Source organism: Malaclemys terrapin, chromosome 25, assembly GCF_027887155.1.
Source record: "Malaclemys terrapin pileata isolate rMalTer1 chromosome 25, rMalTer1.hap1, whole genome shotgun sequence".
Taxonomy (NCBI): domain Eukaryota; kingdom Metazoa; phylum Chordata; order Testudines; family Emydidae; genus Malaclemys; species Malaclemys terrapin.
In genome coordinates this window covers 13,174,856-13,193,877 of record NC_071529.1, presented here as the reverse complement: position 1 = coordinate 13,193,877, position 19,022 = coordinate 13,174,856, and the positions used below count along the sequence as shown (strand labels likewise).

General features: G+C 46.1%; 1 protein-coding gene across 3 annotated transcripts in view; it reads right to left on the bottom strand.

Annotated features, from left to right (window-relative positions):
* Positions 1–19,022, bottom strand: part of CDK12 (cyclin dependent kinase 12) — a 73,781-nt gene that overhangs the window by 27,079 nt on the left and 27,680 nt on the right. Inside the window, exons 12-14 of one of the 3 annotated variants that reach the window (XM_054014363.1) lie at positions 17,487–17,701; positions 15,535–15,984; positions 8,955–12,891 (exon numbers count right to left, since the gene is read on the bottom strand). In XM_054014363.1, the coding sequence (XP_053870338.1) occupies positions 12,218–12,891; positions 15,535–15,984; positions 17,487–17,701 (1,339 nt within the window). In that variant the 3' untranslated portion in view covers positions 8,955–12,217. Of the gene's footprint in view, positions 1–8,954; positions 12,892–15,534; positions 15,985–17,486; positions 17,702–19,022 lie in introns of those variants that run through there. The other 2 variants (XM_054014364.1, XR_008443292.1) reach the window with 2 other exon arrangements.

Genomic DNA, 19,022 nt, shown 5'->3' with positions numbered 1-19,022 from the left:
AAAATGGGCCAGACCTTTTTGCTATAAATAATTGGATCATCATCCAGTCTCTGAGAAGCAGGGAACCTGCAGGAGATGCACCCTGAAAGGTGCCATTGGTTACTAATCTATGGCCTGCATGATGCTGCAAAGCAGGATGGAGGATCATAACAGTGCCTTCTTGATTTCATGTCCGTGAACCTAAAGTTTCACTGCACCGCACTGAACCTGATCTGTAGCCAAGTCTTAAAAATACATAAAAGATGGGATTTCTGAATTTGATTCATGAAAATATTAGGACCGCAAATTGTACATGTACACACACACCATTAGTCTGCAACAATCACCTATGGCTGAACCACTTGAATTCTGGACCTTCAACTTACGTATCAGATCTGATTCAGAGTAGAAGCGACCATTCGCTCCTTCTATGTACACACAGTGCCAAGAACACAGAGTGCAATCATCAGATAGAAGAGGAATGATCTAGCCAGAAGCAGGACAGCTCTGTTACCAAAACGTAGGCAAGAGGCTCTTCTTGGAGCAGAGCTAAAGCATTTAATGCCATTACCCTCTGCTTTGGATCTTACACCAGCAGCATTGCACAGTACGGTTTTAACCAAACGGAAACGTGATCTTAACTAGACAAGGAGGAAAAGTAGGAGCCTGCCGACATGTACAATAACCAGATTCCAGCTGTGTTTGCACCATACTAGTCAGACCAAGAGAGCGGGATCTGTCCGCTCACTCTGCCTCATCTTGGGAGCAGCAAGGGCATAGCTAGCCTGTGGAACTCATTGCCCCATGATGTAATTGCAGCCAAGAGTTTAGCAGAATTCCAGAAGGGATCAGCCATCTTTCTGGAGAACAAGAGTAGCCAGAGCAAAGATTTTAAAAGTAACCAAGAGTTTTGGAATGTCCCTGTATTAGGGCAAAGCCAATCTCTAAGGGCCTGAAATTAGGAAGAAATCTCTCCAGCCAGCAGATTAATCCATAACCGCCTACTGCAAGATTTCTTGCACCTTCTGGGATGGCGCACAAGACACTGGGATGGAGGGGCCATTGAGTTGAGCTGGTATGGGAATTCTAAGATGTCCATGAGTAACATTCAACCCAGCTTCGGCATCTCTACTGCCAATGGACAATGGGTTTGGGAAGAATGAGCAGGAGGCTATGGGGATCTCAGCTGGGAGGGGAAAGGTACCAATAGGCCCACCGGTGAAAGGGGAGCAGTGGACATAGGTGGTGGGGAAAGGGGGAGTTAAGGTCAGCGTTGGGGTTTTCACTCTGGCATTAAAAGCACAGTCCCACAGATACTACGCAAGCAGCCGGCTTTAAAAGCCACTTTGACACCGCACTGGGGAGATACACGAAGCAGCGCTGTGCACTATCGATACTGGCAGTGTGACGAGACTGATGGGAAATGAAGCCCGGGGTTGCCAAGGACAGAGAGAAGAGCCTTTTGGCTTGCAGCAAATCACAACGTCCTCACAGCTGTAATGGGCCGCTAAAGGCTCCCGCAGGCCTTGCTCAGATCTGCTTAAGGCGAGGAAGGAGAAGTTTTAAAGGGGAAGAACTGAGCATGAAGACAATTACCATTGTTCATAGGAATCTGCTAATGGGATCCTCCAGGAAGGTGACCCAAAGCATTGAAGATTTAACCTCCTGCCCCCTCCTTAAACCCAATCTAATTAATAAGAAGTTGGAGATGCTTTATTGCTTGGGGAACGGGATGAGAATAAATCAAACTAGGGCACCTACGACACAGCAGAAGGGTTTGCCGTTGGATCGGCCCTTAGGAAAAAGCAGAAAGGGTAGGAAACACGGGACCTTTAAATTTTGGGGGCCAATAAAATACATAGGACTCTAATCAATTTGACTGTAAGCTCTGCGGGGCAGGGAATGTCTCTCTCTGCTGTCTGTACAGCACCCAGTGCAACTGGGATCTCTAGGTGCTACCATAATATAAATAAATGAGATGTTCAAGGCATCCAGAACTTTTGCATTATAACATATTGCACCAGCAAGAGGCAGAAAACACCCTTGACTGCAAACTAGAGAGGTAATGGGATATTTAAAATAAGCCTTCAGTGATGGGTCTTACTTTCCAGGGAGGTTTATTTCTTTTTGTTACAAAGACCCCAGATTTTACCTTCCACACTCTTTTAGAACCATTATGTCAAATTTGGGCCCAGCAGTTCATTGGTCCCATACAAAAACTGCAAAAGCAGCCCCAGTTATGAACCTACAGTCTCAAGCTAAAGGGACAGTCAGCCATACGTCTGTCTGAATTTTTTTTTTTTAAACCTATTGTTACTTGTAATCCCCCTCCCTCCCTTCCATTCCTGTAACAAAGAGCCAGGAAAAATGACATTTACTTTCCCAGTTTATTTACTTTGCACACTTGACAGTGCTTTGAGTCTAGTCAGTTTCCCGGGCTCCCATGTAGTCAGTTTCGCAAGGTGTTTGCATGGGTCTTTCATAGAAGTGATGAAAAAAACAGCTAGGAAAATGTGATTGTAAAGCCATAATTGGCAGGGAGACTTGGGGCAAATACAGCAACGGCCACTTCCCCTGGCCCCTTTTAGATGGACTACCTCACTAGTTAATTGCATCTCTTGAAGTCCTGGGGAAGCCTGTCTGAATGAGAGCAGGAGTATTTGACAAGGGACAAACCATGGCTCTCAGCCTGTGACCTACATTTAGGCTAAGTGCTGAGGAAGGCATCTGTATAGGGGTGAATGAACAGAGTATTGTCTACACTAGGGAGAAAATCAGACTCCAGGTCTCCCCAGTGCAATCTACAGCGGGATGAGTCAGCCGAGAGAGCAGTCGGGGGATTTAGCAGGCTTACATGAGATGGTAGGCAATCCAGCTGAGCCTTGGCTATACTACAAGTTCTATCATTGCTATTTCCAGGGGAGAGTTACGGATCTGATGTTTCCGCAACATGAGACAACCTGCGGGAAGCGGGACCGCTGCTGTGTGGGATGGGAGGGGAGGACAGGGAAGGGCAACAGAAGTGGCCAAATAAAGTACCTTAAAAAGCATTTCAAATGTATTCCGTTAGGCCAGGACTGGCAGAGCAGTGGGCAGATCTTTGGTTGGCTAACGGCTCCGTTTTGGTGAACACTGGCTTAGTCCAAACCCGTGGGAGGAAATCTCTTTGGTAAGCGCTCCTCACCCCCGCCGGTAAGGGTTAAGATGACTCCTGAAACATGAGTCATCCTAAAAGTCCTCCAGCAAAAGGGATGATGATACGATTTGACAGTCCTAAGGTAGTGGATAAGGTACTAGGTTGGGACTAAAGGGACCAGGGTTGTATTTCAGAAGCAATACAAGTGCTAGGTAGTAGGTTGACTTCTGACGGGTTAACAAACAAGCCAAGGCCTGCAGTCTTCCTCACACATCATAAAGCAGCAAATAAGTGTACAGGCCCTTTAAACATAATCATTCCCAAGTCACCTTTAATTGTTCAAATCTACTGAGAGTTCTTAAGCAGGGGAGCAGTCTTGAGGTGAACGAAGCTTAGACCCCAAATACAGAGTACTTTCTCCTGGGGGTATTGGTAAATGGTTCCAGAGCCTTCCCCCCAGGGCACTAGCGCAGAATTGGCCTAGGTAAATGAGGATTAAGTCCCAATTTGCTGCAGTTTAGGGCCCACCCCTTTGTGAAACCAGGTTCTCCAACCATATGCATGGGCAGCAGTGTCCACAACACGCCAGGCACTTCCCAAAGAAGAGGCCATTCCTGCTCCATCAAGCCCATGATTTAAAGAAGGTCCACATGCCCCAACCGGGACGAACCAGCAGCTCTGGGGTTTTTCATTGGCCAAGTAGGCTAGGATTGACGGAGCCCAGGAAACAACTCCCCTAACCTTAGAGGAGAGCCAGGTCAGTAGTAGGCACAATGGTGGGATAGCTTGCACTGCGGCTGCCTGTTCTGCAACCAGGAGCTCTCAATCCAGCAATTTACACTAGTACAAAACACACAATGAAGAAAGCTTCTTTTGTTGGTAAATGCAAAACACTGCGGTGGAGGGGAGGACAACTAAAACAGGACAAAGTAGCTCAGTGCTCAAATTTCATCTACCTTAGAGCTTCCCTTCTGATGGAACCATCAACCCGTCCTTTCCCATAAACGCTTCCTAGAAATTATGATCTAGGATGTGTCTCAATCTTAACCTCCCAAGAAGTACCACAATCTTTGATGTCCCACCATGCGGAACAGATAAAGCCTCTCCATGAATTATCTGAAAGACCCAGACCAAACACACCGCACAGAACTCTTTCTGGCCGGAGTGGACCTTGTCTGGATTGGAACCTGCAATCAGGGTGTTAACAGGCATTTCAAACCTTCCGGTTCCCTGCCCCATTCCAGTGACTAAACCATCTTCCTCTGTAGTACAAACATCAGATTCTCAAAGCAATGTGGCACAGGGAAAAATCAGCCTCGGATCTCTCTACTTCACCCATCAGGACTATCGTCAACTACAAAGAACCCAATTCTCAGCCATGGATCCCGCCATTTTTCCCTCACACGAGTTTTGTACTGAAAATTGGTGGGAATTCTGCTTGAGTAAGGAGTACAGCCTCAGGCTGTGTGTTGGTCATTTTACTCTTGATGTGCAAGGCAGAATAGCTGGGCCACAGGTAGGATTAGGGTTTCGGTTACATACAAAAACCTTTTCAACTTCCAACCGCAAACAAAGCAAGGCTGAACCGAAGATGCCCAACTGCATCTTCCCGATCCCAACCTTTAAAACATGGTATCAAAACGCCTTTTAACTCTTCGCAATTTAGCACCTCTCTGCCAGACTCATTCAGCAGGGACATAAATCAAGCCTGAGGCAGTCACATCGGGGATGATGGATGGCCATGCAGATCCTTTCCGTGATGTCCCATGGCCAGGTAACAAGCAATTTGTGCTAAGTGAAGGCACGCTGCTGGGAACCTGCCAAGGCTGTCCAACAATATACGTCTTGCAGATAGAACTTCCCTCGCACAGGCTTATAATTCATCTGGCTTTTACAGCTACCAAGAGTTTCGCAGACACAGGGAAGCAAAGGAGTCCTCAATCAGGCAATGAGAGACACCAGTCTCTAAGGGTCTAGGCTGACCGATCTGCTGGCTAACCTTTACACTGCATCCCAGTAAACTAGATTTTTAAGGCTCCCTGGTGGAAGCACTTAAATCCCGATTATCCTTAATGAGGGCTCCTGCTTTATTACTCCCTCCATTTATATCTGAGCAGGTGTAGGGGAATGGGAAACAGCTAGAGAGTTAACTCTTAGCCCACTGCTCTCTGCGCCCAGGCTGGCAAGGGCATCCAGCCAAAGATAACATGGCAATTGGCATAGGGTTCTGGGCAAAACCATTCAATGTATTCATGTCTGCAGACTGTCGCTTCGATTTGAAGATAAAAATGTGCTAAATCCAGTTTGATCTAGTTCATCACCTTTTCCCTTCCCCTGGGCCCATTCACGGTCATGGCAGCTGCTGTAACAATTACATTCACAACACATGCAGAGTAATCCTCGTACAGGGCTCTACCAACTCCCCCTTTCTCTAGAAGAAGGAAGCTAGCATCACAATGGGTAGATGAGACCCACTGAGATCATCTCATCTGACCCAGGCCCAAGGGAGGGGAGCCAGGGTATCAAACTGGTATCACATCATCTCAGCCTACAGGCCAGGCAAGAGAGAATCAAAGCTAAGTTTGTCCTAGAGACCTTAACTCACCCTGCTGGACCCATCTCTGCCTACACACTTTCCAACAGCCTACAGTGGAGACACACCAAGCCGTGCGGTGAGACCCACGCTTCTCTTGGGGGCAGGGATGTTAAATAAGATTATTTTGTTTCTTACCCTCCCCGCTCAAATCTTTATATTTAATCTGGTTTCCGAGGAGAACCAGCTCCGCCTGCCCTGAAGGTGCAGTGACTAAACTCAGGAGCTCAGGCAGAACTAATCCTTCCATTCCCTATGCTCGTCTGCAAACCAAGCTGGCAGTGCTTGCGCTCAAATCCAACGGCGCCACCTAAACCCGAGGGAGGGATCTTCTAAGGGGCACAGTGGTGGAAGACCAGCCTACTTGGTGAGGAGGGGCCCCCTCTCCATGATGGGCAAAGGGCCCCTTTTTAATCTGTAAAGTCTCCCAACTGCCACGATTTGGCAACACCCTGCAGACACGGCCCCCGCATGGCCCTGGGGATGGCTCAGAAGGGCAGAGGAGTCAACGCCGCAGGCCAGCTGCCCTGCTAATAAGTCACCACAACGGGCAGATCCCTACACTTTGCCACTGCTTCCAAGTGGATAGCAAAGCATGAATCCCTACTGCTGCCTCTTTCCCCTGCATCCACCCGCTGCAGACTGATCTCGCAGGGGCATCTGCCAGAAGAAAACAGACCGGATCTAGGATTAGGGACTTGAGTCCAGCGAGAACTAGATTATCTGCACGTTCCCGACGGAAATGCCCTGATGATCCGTCACCCTGCCAGCAGGGCAGAGAATGCCTGCGAGATGCCAGTCTAGCAAGATGGGTGAGCAGAGCTCTAGCTCAGGAAGGCGCTCAGACATCAGTGGGATGGGGACCATCTAAGCCCCTGGATAGACAGGAACTGGACACAGGCAGATCTTAGCACACAGCAACCCAGCTTCCCCTCTCGGATTCTACCCTACAATACATGCTAATAGGGCAATCACCTGGCCCAGTTGAGAGAATCTCAGGCTAGACACACCTATCACGGACAAAGGTTCCTCAGGAAGGATGGGTTTAATTCACCCTGGAGGAATGAGCCAAGTGTTCAAATTTTGACACGGTTCTAGTGGCTTTCCTCAGCTTTAGAGTATGGGGTTGACTACCCAGCCAGCTTTAGAGGCCAGGCTTGTACAGCTGTGCCTTGGTTTTCCATAGGGGTGGAGCACGCAAATCGCAGAGAGCTAAGGGGAATCCTCTGGTTTTAGCAGCTGCTTGGAGCAGGGCGGGAGATGGATATGCTATGGCTTGATTTGCATGAGTCAATACCCAGAATGCTTTGGTTCACAGTTCTGGTGTTGGGTGCAGAGCAAAAGCTGCCTTCCGAAGCATGCCCTGTGGAAAGGACAATTTTGAACATAAGAAGGGATGGGACAGGTGGAGAGCAGTAAGGACGGCACCCCCACGCACACACTAGCAACAAATGGTACAAGTCTCCCTACTAGGCAAGGGCCACGCTCACCCCTAAGAGCTTGGCACTGTGCTGTTGCCAGGAAAATCAGCCCTTTAGTCAAGGGCTGAGATGGTAGCTGAGATCTTTGGGAAATCTGACTAAGGCTGCATCTTCAATGCAAAAAGTGTGTTCTTAACTCAGGTTACAATAGCAGTGAGGACATAATTTGGCTCGTCACTCAGGTTAGCAGCTCAAGTTAAAGCCGATAGCTGCTCACCTGCGTTAAAAGCTGAGTTGCCATGTCCTCCCTGTTATTTTAACCCGAGTTAGCTAACCTGTGTTAAGAACACATGCAGTGTAGACACACACTGAGAGTCTGGCACTCCCAGGGAGGTGAGAGGGTTGCCCAGGCCACGCCCACAGAAGGGGAGGGATAGGAGCTAGGTTTGCCTCCTCTCCCTCCATCCCCTTTCCATGTCCTTTCTCCCCTTGTTGCAGTAACTCCCACCCCTTTCACGTGTTGCTGATTCTCAGCAACTCTTTGCCAGGCTCTAAGTTTCAGACCCCTGCGTTTCCTTCCACCCTCTGCTCCCTGTTCTTCAACTTTCAGCCCTACCACCAGCCAGCTAGCCCACCTTCATCTCTCCTTCCTCGTTCTCCCTTTTTAGGCCCTTTTCAATTCTTGTTGCTACTTTCTCATTTAGGTCTCCAGACCATGATCCCTGCACCGAAATATTAGCCCATGCTCTTGTTCTCTCCTCCCTCCAGCTTGCTGATGCCACCATCCTTTCCTTCATGGCCCAACCATGTCTCCACACCTTCTGAAATTCTTGCACTGGCTTCAGCTCCTCTTTACGTATCACCTCCTGCCTAGTCACACCCAACCTGGCTTCTGGCAGCTTCCTGGGTTGTCTCCTTCACTGTGTCTTCATGCCCACCCACCCCTTTTTTTTTTTTAAACCTTGGAAAAGGTTTTTCCCAGCTACATGCCACAAATCCCATCCCCTCCCCCTCAGATGCTTCAGGAGGCAGACCTGTTCTGGAAGAACTCAGACCGCACACCTGTCTGCTCTCCTGCAGCTCTTTCAGAAGGGACTTTTCCCTTTGTTCCTAAACCCCTTGGCCCAGGAAGTCCGCCCTGATTTGGCATGTTCACTAGCTGGGTGTGTACAATACACACCCAGTGGTATTAAAATAATTTTCTCTCAATACACCCAATGGTCTTTCCTCCTCCATCTCAGACCTAGCTTGGCCTCTATTTCACCACTGCTTCCCCTCCTTCCAGTCACTCTGTTTTCCTGATTTGTCCTCCCCTTATTTTTCCCTTCACCTGCACAAACCTACGATTTAAGGGTTGCCCAAATAAGTGAAAAACCCCAGGGTCCAGAGCCTGTCCTCCACAGACCTAACCAGAGTGAGCATTAGAAGAGCACAGGTAACTTAAACACTTCAAAGCCACAGTTCTGAGTGATAGACAAGGAGATTCAGGGAAGGACGGAGACTGACAGACTCCTGGGGCTCTGGTCTTGACTCAATTGAAAAGGATTCTCTACACAACCTGGGACTTCTGAATGGACTATGGTATTTCAACAATGCGTCTAAGAGACTGGGACTATGTGTTGGTGCATTATGGCAAATCCCATTCACCCACACCAACCAGCATTAAGATAAGACCCACTTACCGGTATATCTGGCCATTCGGCATCAAGCTACAGTTGGGAATGGGGGAAGTAGGAAAAGAGAATCCTTTAAAGGCAAAAGTTACCATATGTGCTTTAAAGACTACAATGAGGAGCGTAATAACTCAATGCACTGGAGCAAAAGATAATACAGTAACAGGAAATATTTAATTTTCCAATCTCCACTTTCCATTTTTATAAACTGAAAAGAAAAAAATTAATATATTACAAAATATCTGTACAGAGACAAAGGTACAACCAAAAAAAGGCGCGCTCAGTCTCAAAACGAAACTCAGGAGAGGTACAATAAGGTGTTGGTATCAGACACTTCTCTGCTGGGGAACACGGTGGCTACAGCTTTTAGACATTGGTGTTAAACCCAAAGATGATCTAACATTAAGAAAGAAAAAAAAGGAGGGGTGAATAATCTAATGAGTTGCCTGTAACCTGTACCACCAGCTTATAAATCACATACAATTTGTTTTTTCTTTGTAAATCCTTTAGTCTTCTACGTACAGAGCCCCTCAGGATAAATTCAGCTATGGCTAACGAAAGGGAGAAAATAAACAGCTTCCACCACCTTCCTTCCCCAGGATCATAAATACAAAGTAGAGGCTTGTGCCCCTTCCACCTACATGCTCCCTTCTTCAGAAACGGAGCCACTTTCTCTCATCTGTTCTAGTCACCTGTGCAATGGAATTAATGTCTTTGTGGTGCAATTAAGTAAATACATTTTGGATGGAGCTCAGTGACTTTCCCCCACACTCATTCTAACTATGAGAGATTTAATTCTGCTCAACTTTGCTCAATGTGTTTAAAAGGATAACAGATGAACAGTAAATACCATTTCCCCTCCCACCAAGATCCCCTGGTATTCAAAGGCATGACCCAAAGCTCACTGAAATAGATGGGTGCTGGACCAGGTTGAATATCAGGTGCATATGGGGGGCGGGAGGGTGTTTAAACTTAAAAACAAAAAAAATGCTGATTTTTGTCTAGTTTTTAGATTCAGACTTGAAAGGGGAATGAAAATCCACTTTCACATTACCACTGCCTTTGGGATCCCCAGCATGTTTTTAGGACATCCAGTATAATTTATTATTGACTGATGCAATCAAAGAAACAAAATTGATGTAATAGCATTTGATAGTATGTAACACAAATACGTGTATAGAAACAGCGTGAATGGCTGTTCTCTTTATTCGCACTTATGGGGAAGCTGGCAGGACAAGTTGGGGTTCACAGCATTGCTTCTTTTCAGAGCCTCTGGAGCCAAGTTTCACTACAAAAGCCAAGACAGATAATGTCCTCTTATCTTGAGAGTTGCCCCACCCAGACAGACCGGGGAGCTCAAATAAAGTCAATACAGGTCTGGTCACACACAGCAGCTCACAAGACCGAGGTTCTGGACTAGAACTTCTGGAATTCAGTTCTGTTAGAAAGCGAATAGCACATAGATGGGGCCACGTCAGAGGAATTCAAGTCGATTCCTCCCCCCCCCCCAAAGAACACTAGTTTCTGGTGAGGCGGACAAATCCGTGGATGAAAATTGGTAACAAAAGTGGAAAGGAAATAAAAAAGAAAAGGCTGCATCTGCTTCCTGCACAGACTCGGGACTGTAACACAATTCTCCTTCCAAAATTCAAACAGGCTTGGGAGGAAGAGCCAGGACAACTAAAAATGTGCCAGAATGTCTGGCAGCTGCATGTGGAAAAGAAAAAAATATATAGAGAGATTTAAATAAAATGTCTGGAGAGGCTATTCTGTTTTATTTAGTGCACTCTGCATTTTTACAGTACTATTTTTGCACATTAGGCATGAACTGGCAATTGAAAAAAAATCCACAAATTTACCCTTGGAATTTTGCAAACTGTGTTACTAGTCTTTGCTGAATCGACAATATAAGGATTTGCTTTTTTAGTCATACGAATGGACTCGTATATATTACAGGATAATATATATTCTCTCTCCTCCTTCCACCTGCCTCTTGAAAGCTTTTCCCTACAGTCATTTGTCTGTGTTTATAAGGCAGATTTTCGCCCTGCAGGTCACGATGCACCACCTGCTGGGGGGAGGGTGTGGTTTTTATTTTTAAAAACAAGAAAAGAAATCCTTTTGCAATGATCAGAAGGTCTCACGGCCATACAGATTCTGATCCATTTTACACATCAACACTGTCATTTTAAAAATTAAAAGACTAGATGTAGGTTTTCTTTTGGAAAAGTCCACTTGGAAGAAAAAGCCCCAAAATGTGTATTCTTGTTTTATTCATTTGTTTTGTTGTTGTTTTGTTTTGAAGCCTTACTGAAATGGACAACATTGCAATGTTCTGCAGGAGAAGAAAATCCATTGTAAATACTTTCTTGACCACACCAAAAATATATATGTATATAGAAATGATACATTAACCCTCGAAGTACTCAAACGCTGCCAGCCCGGTTTAAAAACAGCAGACATGCACACCACCAGCCCTGAGAGCATGACTGACATTTACAAAAGACACTCCCAGCTGGCAAAGTTTCCCCACCAGAAAATTTCTGCTTTAAATCTTAAAATGTTTTAGAATTTAAGTATTACAAAGGTTTTTTCTTGCTGTTGTTTTAAAGTTAGGAGTTCTCTTAGGCTCTTGAGCTTCTAAAAAGACCATTTCCACTGCAAATTTATGGAGGAATAATAATAATAATAATAATTAAAAAAAACCCCAAAGAGCCCTTTCAAAAGCCAGTGCACTAAGGCTGCCATCAAAACACACAATCTAGGATCTGGGAGGGAGGGAGAGTGAGCTTGTGATCCCCAAGTGTAAAACTTTGAGAGACGATCTGACCTGAAAAGAAAGAGGGGAGTGACGGGGTGTCCAGCAGCTTAGTGGAAAGAAGGGATGCTAAATAAAAATTTGTAATACAAACCAGTGCCATATCCTGGTTCTCCAAGTTCAGTCTAGGTGATCTAGGCACCATTCCATGAATACTTTAAATAAAAAGACTGAAAAAAAAGATTTGCCTTGGGAAACGGACCCTCTCTGAGTCCTACCTGAACACCGAGGTGGTTCTCTTTCTGAGAAGCCCGAGTGCCAGGCAAGTAAAACATTTTTATTTCCTTTTTCCATTTTTTCCTCTTTTTTTAAACGATTCCCCACCATCTGCAACCTAAGGCAGAAAACTCACCATTATTGTCACTAACCAAGTGAGAAGTTTGGCTAGCAAAATGCCCAGTCAGGACTCTTACAGTATTTTGGAGGGCACCAGCTAGCGGCCTAGCGAGCAAGGAATACAACATTGAGCTTTGCAGTAGCCGAAACGCAGACAATACCTCGCTCTGGCAAAAAAAATAAAATAAAATAAAAAAAAATCATTTCACTAAAGGTTGAGAGGCAAGGGAGGGAAGGAGATCATCACAAAACTCAAGTCTCTTAATAAGGAACCCCTCTCCCCCTTCCCCCTCTTGGAGGCACTCTAGTAGGCCCACGATAGGCCTTTCCATAAACGCCCCAGTTGTGACCCGTTCCTGTCCCACTGGAGCCAGCAGTCCCTGGCCCCAGCTCGCTGTAGTTTTGAATTTTGGCCTCTGGGTGTACCAGTGTGTTGTTGCTCCCCTCAGCTTTTACAAAGGACTGCCCAATAACCGAATGTAACGCTAAGGGGACTCTGGTGAAACGGAGGTCCTGGTCCCCTGGAAACTGAACAGATCCTGTGCCCTGGTAATTGCTCGCCTCCCCATGGTGGCTCACAGAGCCCAAAAAGGTCCTGCTTTTCCCCAGAGTCTGGGCAGAGGGTTCTGTTAAAGTTTGGCCAGCACTCCGCTCGTCAGCAGTGAATCCCCCCTCCGACCCCTCCGTGCCGTAAGTCCTGGACGGCTGCGATCTGACGTAATCCGCAGATCTCAAGGCTTGGTGATCGGACGTCGAGTGGCTTAGCGGCTCCGCCTCTTGCTGAGAAAAAAGCTGCAGCAGGGCGGCCGTCACGGCTGGGTTCAAGTCCTGTGCTGCACTGGAGAGATCTCCTTCAGACAGAGGAGGTGGCGGTGGTGGTGGTCCAGGGGGCTCAGGGGGTCTCTTCTCTGGTGGGAGAATGCGAGGAGGACATGCTGTGGAAGGGTTACTTCTTTTAAACAACATCTTAAATCACATGTTAACAGATATCAACACATTTACAGAAAACAAACAGCCCACCACGGGAGACAGCCTGCTCTCTGGGATGGACAGAGAAAGAGGCGGAGTTTTTATAGCTGGTAATCCTTGAAAGGTAAGTGTACACGTTCATTAACATTTTCCCCCGCTCTTACTCCCCCACCTGCCCACATTCTTGGCTCATCAAGAACAGCTGCCCTAACACATGGGTACCTGTGAACACAATTCCTACTTTTAGATCAAAGGCTAACGCAGAGAGGGAGAGAAAGACAGATGCGAAATCACATGACAGAGCCTGTGCCTTGAAAGCAGTACCTCCTGCTGCTGCAAAAGGACATAAGACCTCAATGCTCTATTAATACACTTACTGGCAGATGTATCTCGGGGCTAACTGTATGCAATTTTACTGATGAAGCGTGGACCCACTGTAAAAAACAGGAACAAGTTTTGACCAAGATCCGAGCCTTAGAGTAAAACAGAATTTCCCTTCTTCACTACTTAGGAAGCTTGTGACAAGAATTATATTTTTTACTTGGTTTGTTTTATAGCAGCTTAAGAAATAAATTTGCACAAGGACAGTCTTTTAAAAAATATATATATAAAACACTCAGAACTATAAAAGTGTTTTCACATGATTCACAGATTGCCCGTTACAAAAGGACAATCAGTTTATTTCATGCTCTGTTTTGCCCAGATTTGAACTATTGAGGATGTTTGTTTCAAAAGGATCTCCCCTTATGAGAACAAAATATTTTTTGCACATTGTCATGGTCACAACTCTATCACTGGTGCCTATTTACTGCTGCTACTGAGTCAGTGGTAAGAACAAAGCGTTCTGCTTTCTTACATCACAACAGTGAAGGGTTCCATCCCATTCCCAGTTAAACTGCAGTCACAGTCAGAAAAGTGACTGCATTTAAAAAAAAAAAACCCCAAAAAAACAGAGAGAGAAGGCCATTTCCTATTGGACAGATCTGCTTCCCTGGGTGTCAGTGTGATGGCTTTATTGAAAAAAACAGTTCTCACTCTTGTTAGGCTTGCAGAGCCAACGCAGCCCAGCCGTGAGAGTGTGATTCAACGTGAACTCATTGTCAACAACACGATCAGCTGAATGGTGATTCTTGTCATTACCGGTGACGCTATAAGAGGCACCAAGGACATAGCCTGAGAGTCAGAGCCTTGGTGGAGTTTGCAACAATGGTAATTAAGAAAATCATCTTTAGACTTAAGGCAGATCAGATTTGGTCAGAACACAAAGCACACACTTCCCTGTAATATTTTTAAGTTAACTTTTCTGACTATTAATTGCACTTTAAAACTAGGCTGTGTTAGAATCCAGAGGACAAGTAAAAGTATTTTGGGCCAGTGCCCATTTTTCAAACAGTTAATAATAATAATGCAAGATGTTGCACTGGACTTGACCCTGTTTTACAATAACCTAATGATATTTCAGTACGGGGGCAAAAGTATGATCATGACTAAATTCTGATGGGTGTGTGCATTTGGATGGAGTGATTGCTATTACTGAAAAGCAAGATCTTCAACTGTATTGCAGAGAGGAGCTGTGAATAAGGTTGAAAGAGGTTCTCCGGAGAAATAAGTTGTAATTCATTTGCAGCAGGAGCGTCTATAATCTGCTGCTCCTATCATCCTGTGGTGCTCTGTTGGCAGTAATGGAAAATACGGACACACATTTAAACTCACCTCTGGGAAGGAAATCCAAAATTCCACTGGCACAAGCCAAATCTTTTATGAACAAACCTCTCTCTCACTATCTTAGGAATGGGCACTCAGCTCAATTTGTTCAAGTCTGTCAAATTTTAGGACTCATGAAATTGAGAGAGACCATTCGAACGGTCTAAAACCAGGCCGAGTGAAGCCAGGCGTGCCGGCTTTTTCCTTCCAGAACTGCGGCTGCATTCCCTGCCAATCCTGTGAAACACACTCCAGGCTTTTCTAGACATATTTTTGCATGTGTGAGAAAGACCACTAGGACTCTAAGAGGGATTAGTCACTGTGCGGCTCTGATGTCCCGTGCAAAACCTGCATGTGTGTAAATGCAACATGAATTTATTAGCACAGTATCACTGGCCAGTGTTAATCAGTCACTGGGCATCGGATCATACCAAAAAAGAACTCATCGGGTTTGTCTTTTACAAGAGGAATCTTTTCCAATTTCACTGCCCATTCACCACCCTGTTGAAAGATTTTAAGTGCTCTGGAGAAGTGAGGTTGCCTGACCGATTTTTGAAATATCTGCGGTGTGCTTGGCTACTCTGGAAGTTTTAACCAGCTGCCCTACCTGCTCAAGCCTATTTATGAGATTCTGCTGCACCCAGTCTCTCAGATAAAGCGACTTGAGTGAGTGGCCAGTCACCTCCCCCAGAAAGTCCTGAAGTTTGACACTCCCCCAAAGCTAGTGTAAGCTTGGCACCAGGCTTCTTTCCACCCCTTTGTAAAGCACCCTCTTTACAATGCGCACGAGGCCTGGCTCCCCACGGTCACAGTTATGAACTAGATGCACTTTTATGGAATGCTTAAGATTCCTCAGAAGGGTGAATGGCACCCAAGGTCCACAAGCAACAGTCACGATTATTTACCTGTGCTTTCCTCCTGCTGCGTGGTAGGGGTTTTCCTTGGCCCACGTTGCTCACTGCTCTTCTCCCCGTTGCTTTCCTCCAGGTTTACAGCAGGTTCCTGGGTCTTCATCAGCTGACTCAGCAGAACAGCCAGCATGTTCTGCATATCTCCCTGAGTGCTAGCCGCTTCCGGGGTTGTCTGCTCCTCTGGCGGCTGGACCTCTGTGGGTGGCTCTTCTTCGATGGCTTCCTCCAGGGCCACTTTCTGAGAGTCCTGCTGCTGAGTTGTGACTTCTGTCAGAGCGCTGATGGACTGGTTGAGCGCTTCCAGCTGCTGCTGCATCTCTGGGTTAGAGTGTACGTTCAACAGCTGGGCCATCTGTGGGACACTGAGATCCGTCTGGCTCTGCAGCAAGTTCAGTAAAACAGCCAGTTCGCTTTGATTCAGCTGCTGCGTGATGTCTCCGAGGCCTGCAGAGAATACAAGAAGCGTCACAGAAAGCGGCTCGGGAGAGGCATAGCACATAAGTTCATAACCGTTACTTTGGAAAAGCAGAGCAGGAAAACCACCTCCCAACCTTTCAAAAAGCAAGGAGGGAGTTTTAGGAAAGAAATTCCATGTCAAAGTTTGCTCAAATACCTCCTGATGATCTCGGTTTGGGCACTCAGCGTTTGGCTGTTTTGGCTTATTTTCATTCCCCTTTGTGTTGTTAATATTTTACATTCACCTAGCACTTTCTAACCAGAAGAATTCCCCAGAGTGCTTTGCAGATCAGAAGTGCTTCTTCCAGCACTGAAAAGCAGGTCCTTCTGGGTTGGAATGCAGCAGCTGTTTAACAGCACACATGACAATTTTGGGCAGAAAGTGCAGCAGAGTAGGGATCCAATCAAAACGGGAGGGGAAATTGTGTTGGGCAAAATGTAATTTCTCATGCTGGAATCTGGTCAGCGAGCATGTGGGACTGGGTCCTGATAAGCATGTGTCAAAGTCTCATCTGAAATATGACACCGCCAGTGGCACAACCTCCCTTTGCATCAAGCTGGAGCACAGCACCCATTGCTGACTCAGAAAAGAGCGCCATTTGTTGCTGAATCACCAGTATCAAACTACAGGTAAGAAATTCGTGTGGGTATTTTATTTTATACTCCGTTCTTTCTTGCAAAACTGTCAGAAGCTTGAAAACAAGCTTCCGTTACTTGTTAGCAAGCTGTGGCTTCCGATTTTCTACTCCACTCTGCATGTTTTATTGTTCCCTCATTCACCCAGCCCCATTCCCCTTCTTTTAGCCACATGCTGCATCCCAACTCACAATCTCACTGGGGCACGACGGGGTCCTGACCCCTGACTGGGGTTCCTCAGTGCTTCCATAATACACAGACAACAGATTTGTTTAGAAAATGTTGGATGCGTCTATTTCGAGGGGTCAATATGGCTCCCTGGCATTTACTTAATATTTAGGCACCAGCATGAATAGATAGTGCAAGGTCCTGATCCTGTACACATTGACTACCAGGCATAATCTTTACTACAATCATTAATGGGCAAAAATCCATTGATCCCAGCAGAGAATTTGGACTTTGCCTACAAGATATTCCCACCTCCTCCTATTCTGAGGGTTAGTCATTATAATGCAACACACAATTAGGTCAAAAACAATTACAGAACAGAATTCCTAGGTCATCCAGTCCATCTGCCTGCACGACTGTTTCCTTCAGTATATTCTCAGATACTTTGCTGGTCTTAAATGTCTCAAGATTCTATTTAGTCTTTGTTGTCATACAGGAATTCATGCAAAGGAGCAAAGGGTGTATAATGGTATGTACTAGGAGCTCATTTCCTCTCGATGTAATGTATACTCCAGCTGACTATAAATTTGACCAGGAGCCTTCAGAGACCAGCTGGAAACATTTGCAATTGACAAAGTTCCCACTGGAATGGACGCAGGAAACCGTTGTGACAACATCAAACTGACCTATTGCATCTCCAGCACCAGGCTCTATCTTGAGCTGGGCAGGCGGTGGGTGTGCTGGGCTGCTGTTGTTCTTCACAGCGTCGGTGCTCGTTACGGAGGTAGTTTCTTTCCGAGAAACTTTAGATGATGGAGGTTCCTCCACGGTGATCCCACTTTGCCGTTGTCGTCGGCGTTTCTTGCTCCATAGCTCGTGGCAATCCTGCCAGTGAGGGAGGCTGGAAGAGGACAAGATTTGGTGAGAGGAAAAACATAGGGAAAGTGACAAGAACGCCTTCTGGGAAGTCCTGAGTTACACTTGCGTGGCTGGGGACGTTCTCAGTAACCCAAAAGGATCACTGAAACATTGCTCTGATGGCAGCAACATTGCTAAACAAGGAGGGGGTTGTGCCCTACCGTGAGGAAGACATTCGGGCACTCACACCGCTTAAACTGTACAGGGATCTTAATTAAGTCAGGACTAGATTAGCTTTGATGCATGTAGCTCCTAGTCAGGGCTCTATAAAAGGGTAACTGGTGAAATTCTATAGCCTGGGACAGACAGAAGACACAGATTAGATGATCTAGTGCAGGGGTTCTCAAACTTTATTGCACCAGGACCCCTTTCTGACAACAAAAATTACTACATGACCCCAGGAAGGGGGACCGAAGCCTGCGCCCACCCAAGAACCACTGCCCCAAGTGTGTGTGTGTCTGTGTGGCGAGGGGAGGGGGGCAAGCCAAAGCCTGGGCGGTGGAGCTTCAGCCCTGGGCAATAGGGGTCAGACTTTGGCCCTGGGCCCAACCAAGTCTAACACCAGCCCTGGCAACCCCATTAAAAAGGGGTTTGCGACCCAGAGTTTGAGAACCGCTGATCTAATGGTCCTGGAAGGATAAGGCCTTTTCCTGTAGCCATATTGTAAGGCCTGAGGTCTTTGTCTGCAGCCATATTAAGAGCAGCAGCCATGAACTAAGAAGCAGGAAGTCACATCCTCACATTCCATCTAAATGACATTAAAACAATGTCATATCAGACTGTTCGGAAGGAGATCCCGTCCTAACAACACCCACTATCACCAGATACAGAAACAGATCTTAAGATGTTAAAGAAAACTTAGTTTGATAGCATCCTGTCGGTCAAGAAAACACTTATCAATAGTTGTGGTTGTGAAATCCTCATTTATTTATTGTTTTGTCATTATGGTCCCCACTTCCCTATTGTTTGTCTGTCGGGTCTGTCTGGTTCTTTGACTGTTTCTGTCTGTTACATAATTAATTTTACTAGGTGTAAATTAATTAAGGTGGTGGGATGATTAGGTTAGAGAATTTTGTTATAATATGTTAGATTTGGTTAGTAATATTTTAGTAAAATGATTGGCTGAGGCACAGCTAAGCAGAACTCAAGTTTCACTCTATAAATGGGGGTCAAAAAGGAAGTTCTTTGGGAACCAACTCCAGGACGCAGCCCCAAAGATCAGAGCTGCCAGACCTCAACACACTGCCAAACACACCGTGCAGAAACTGGAGTCCCCCAGATGACCTGATCCTGACTGGCCATCA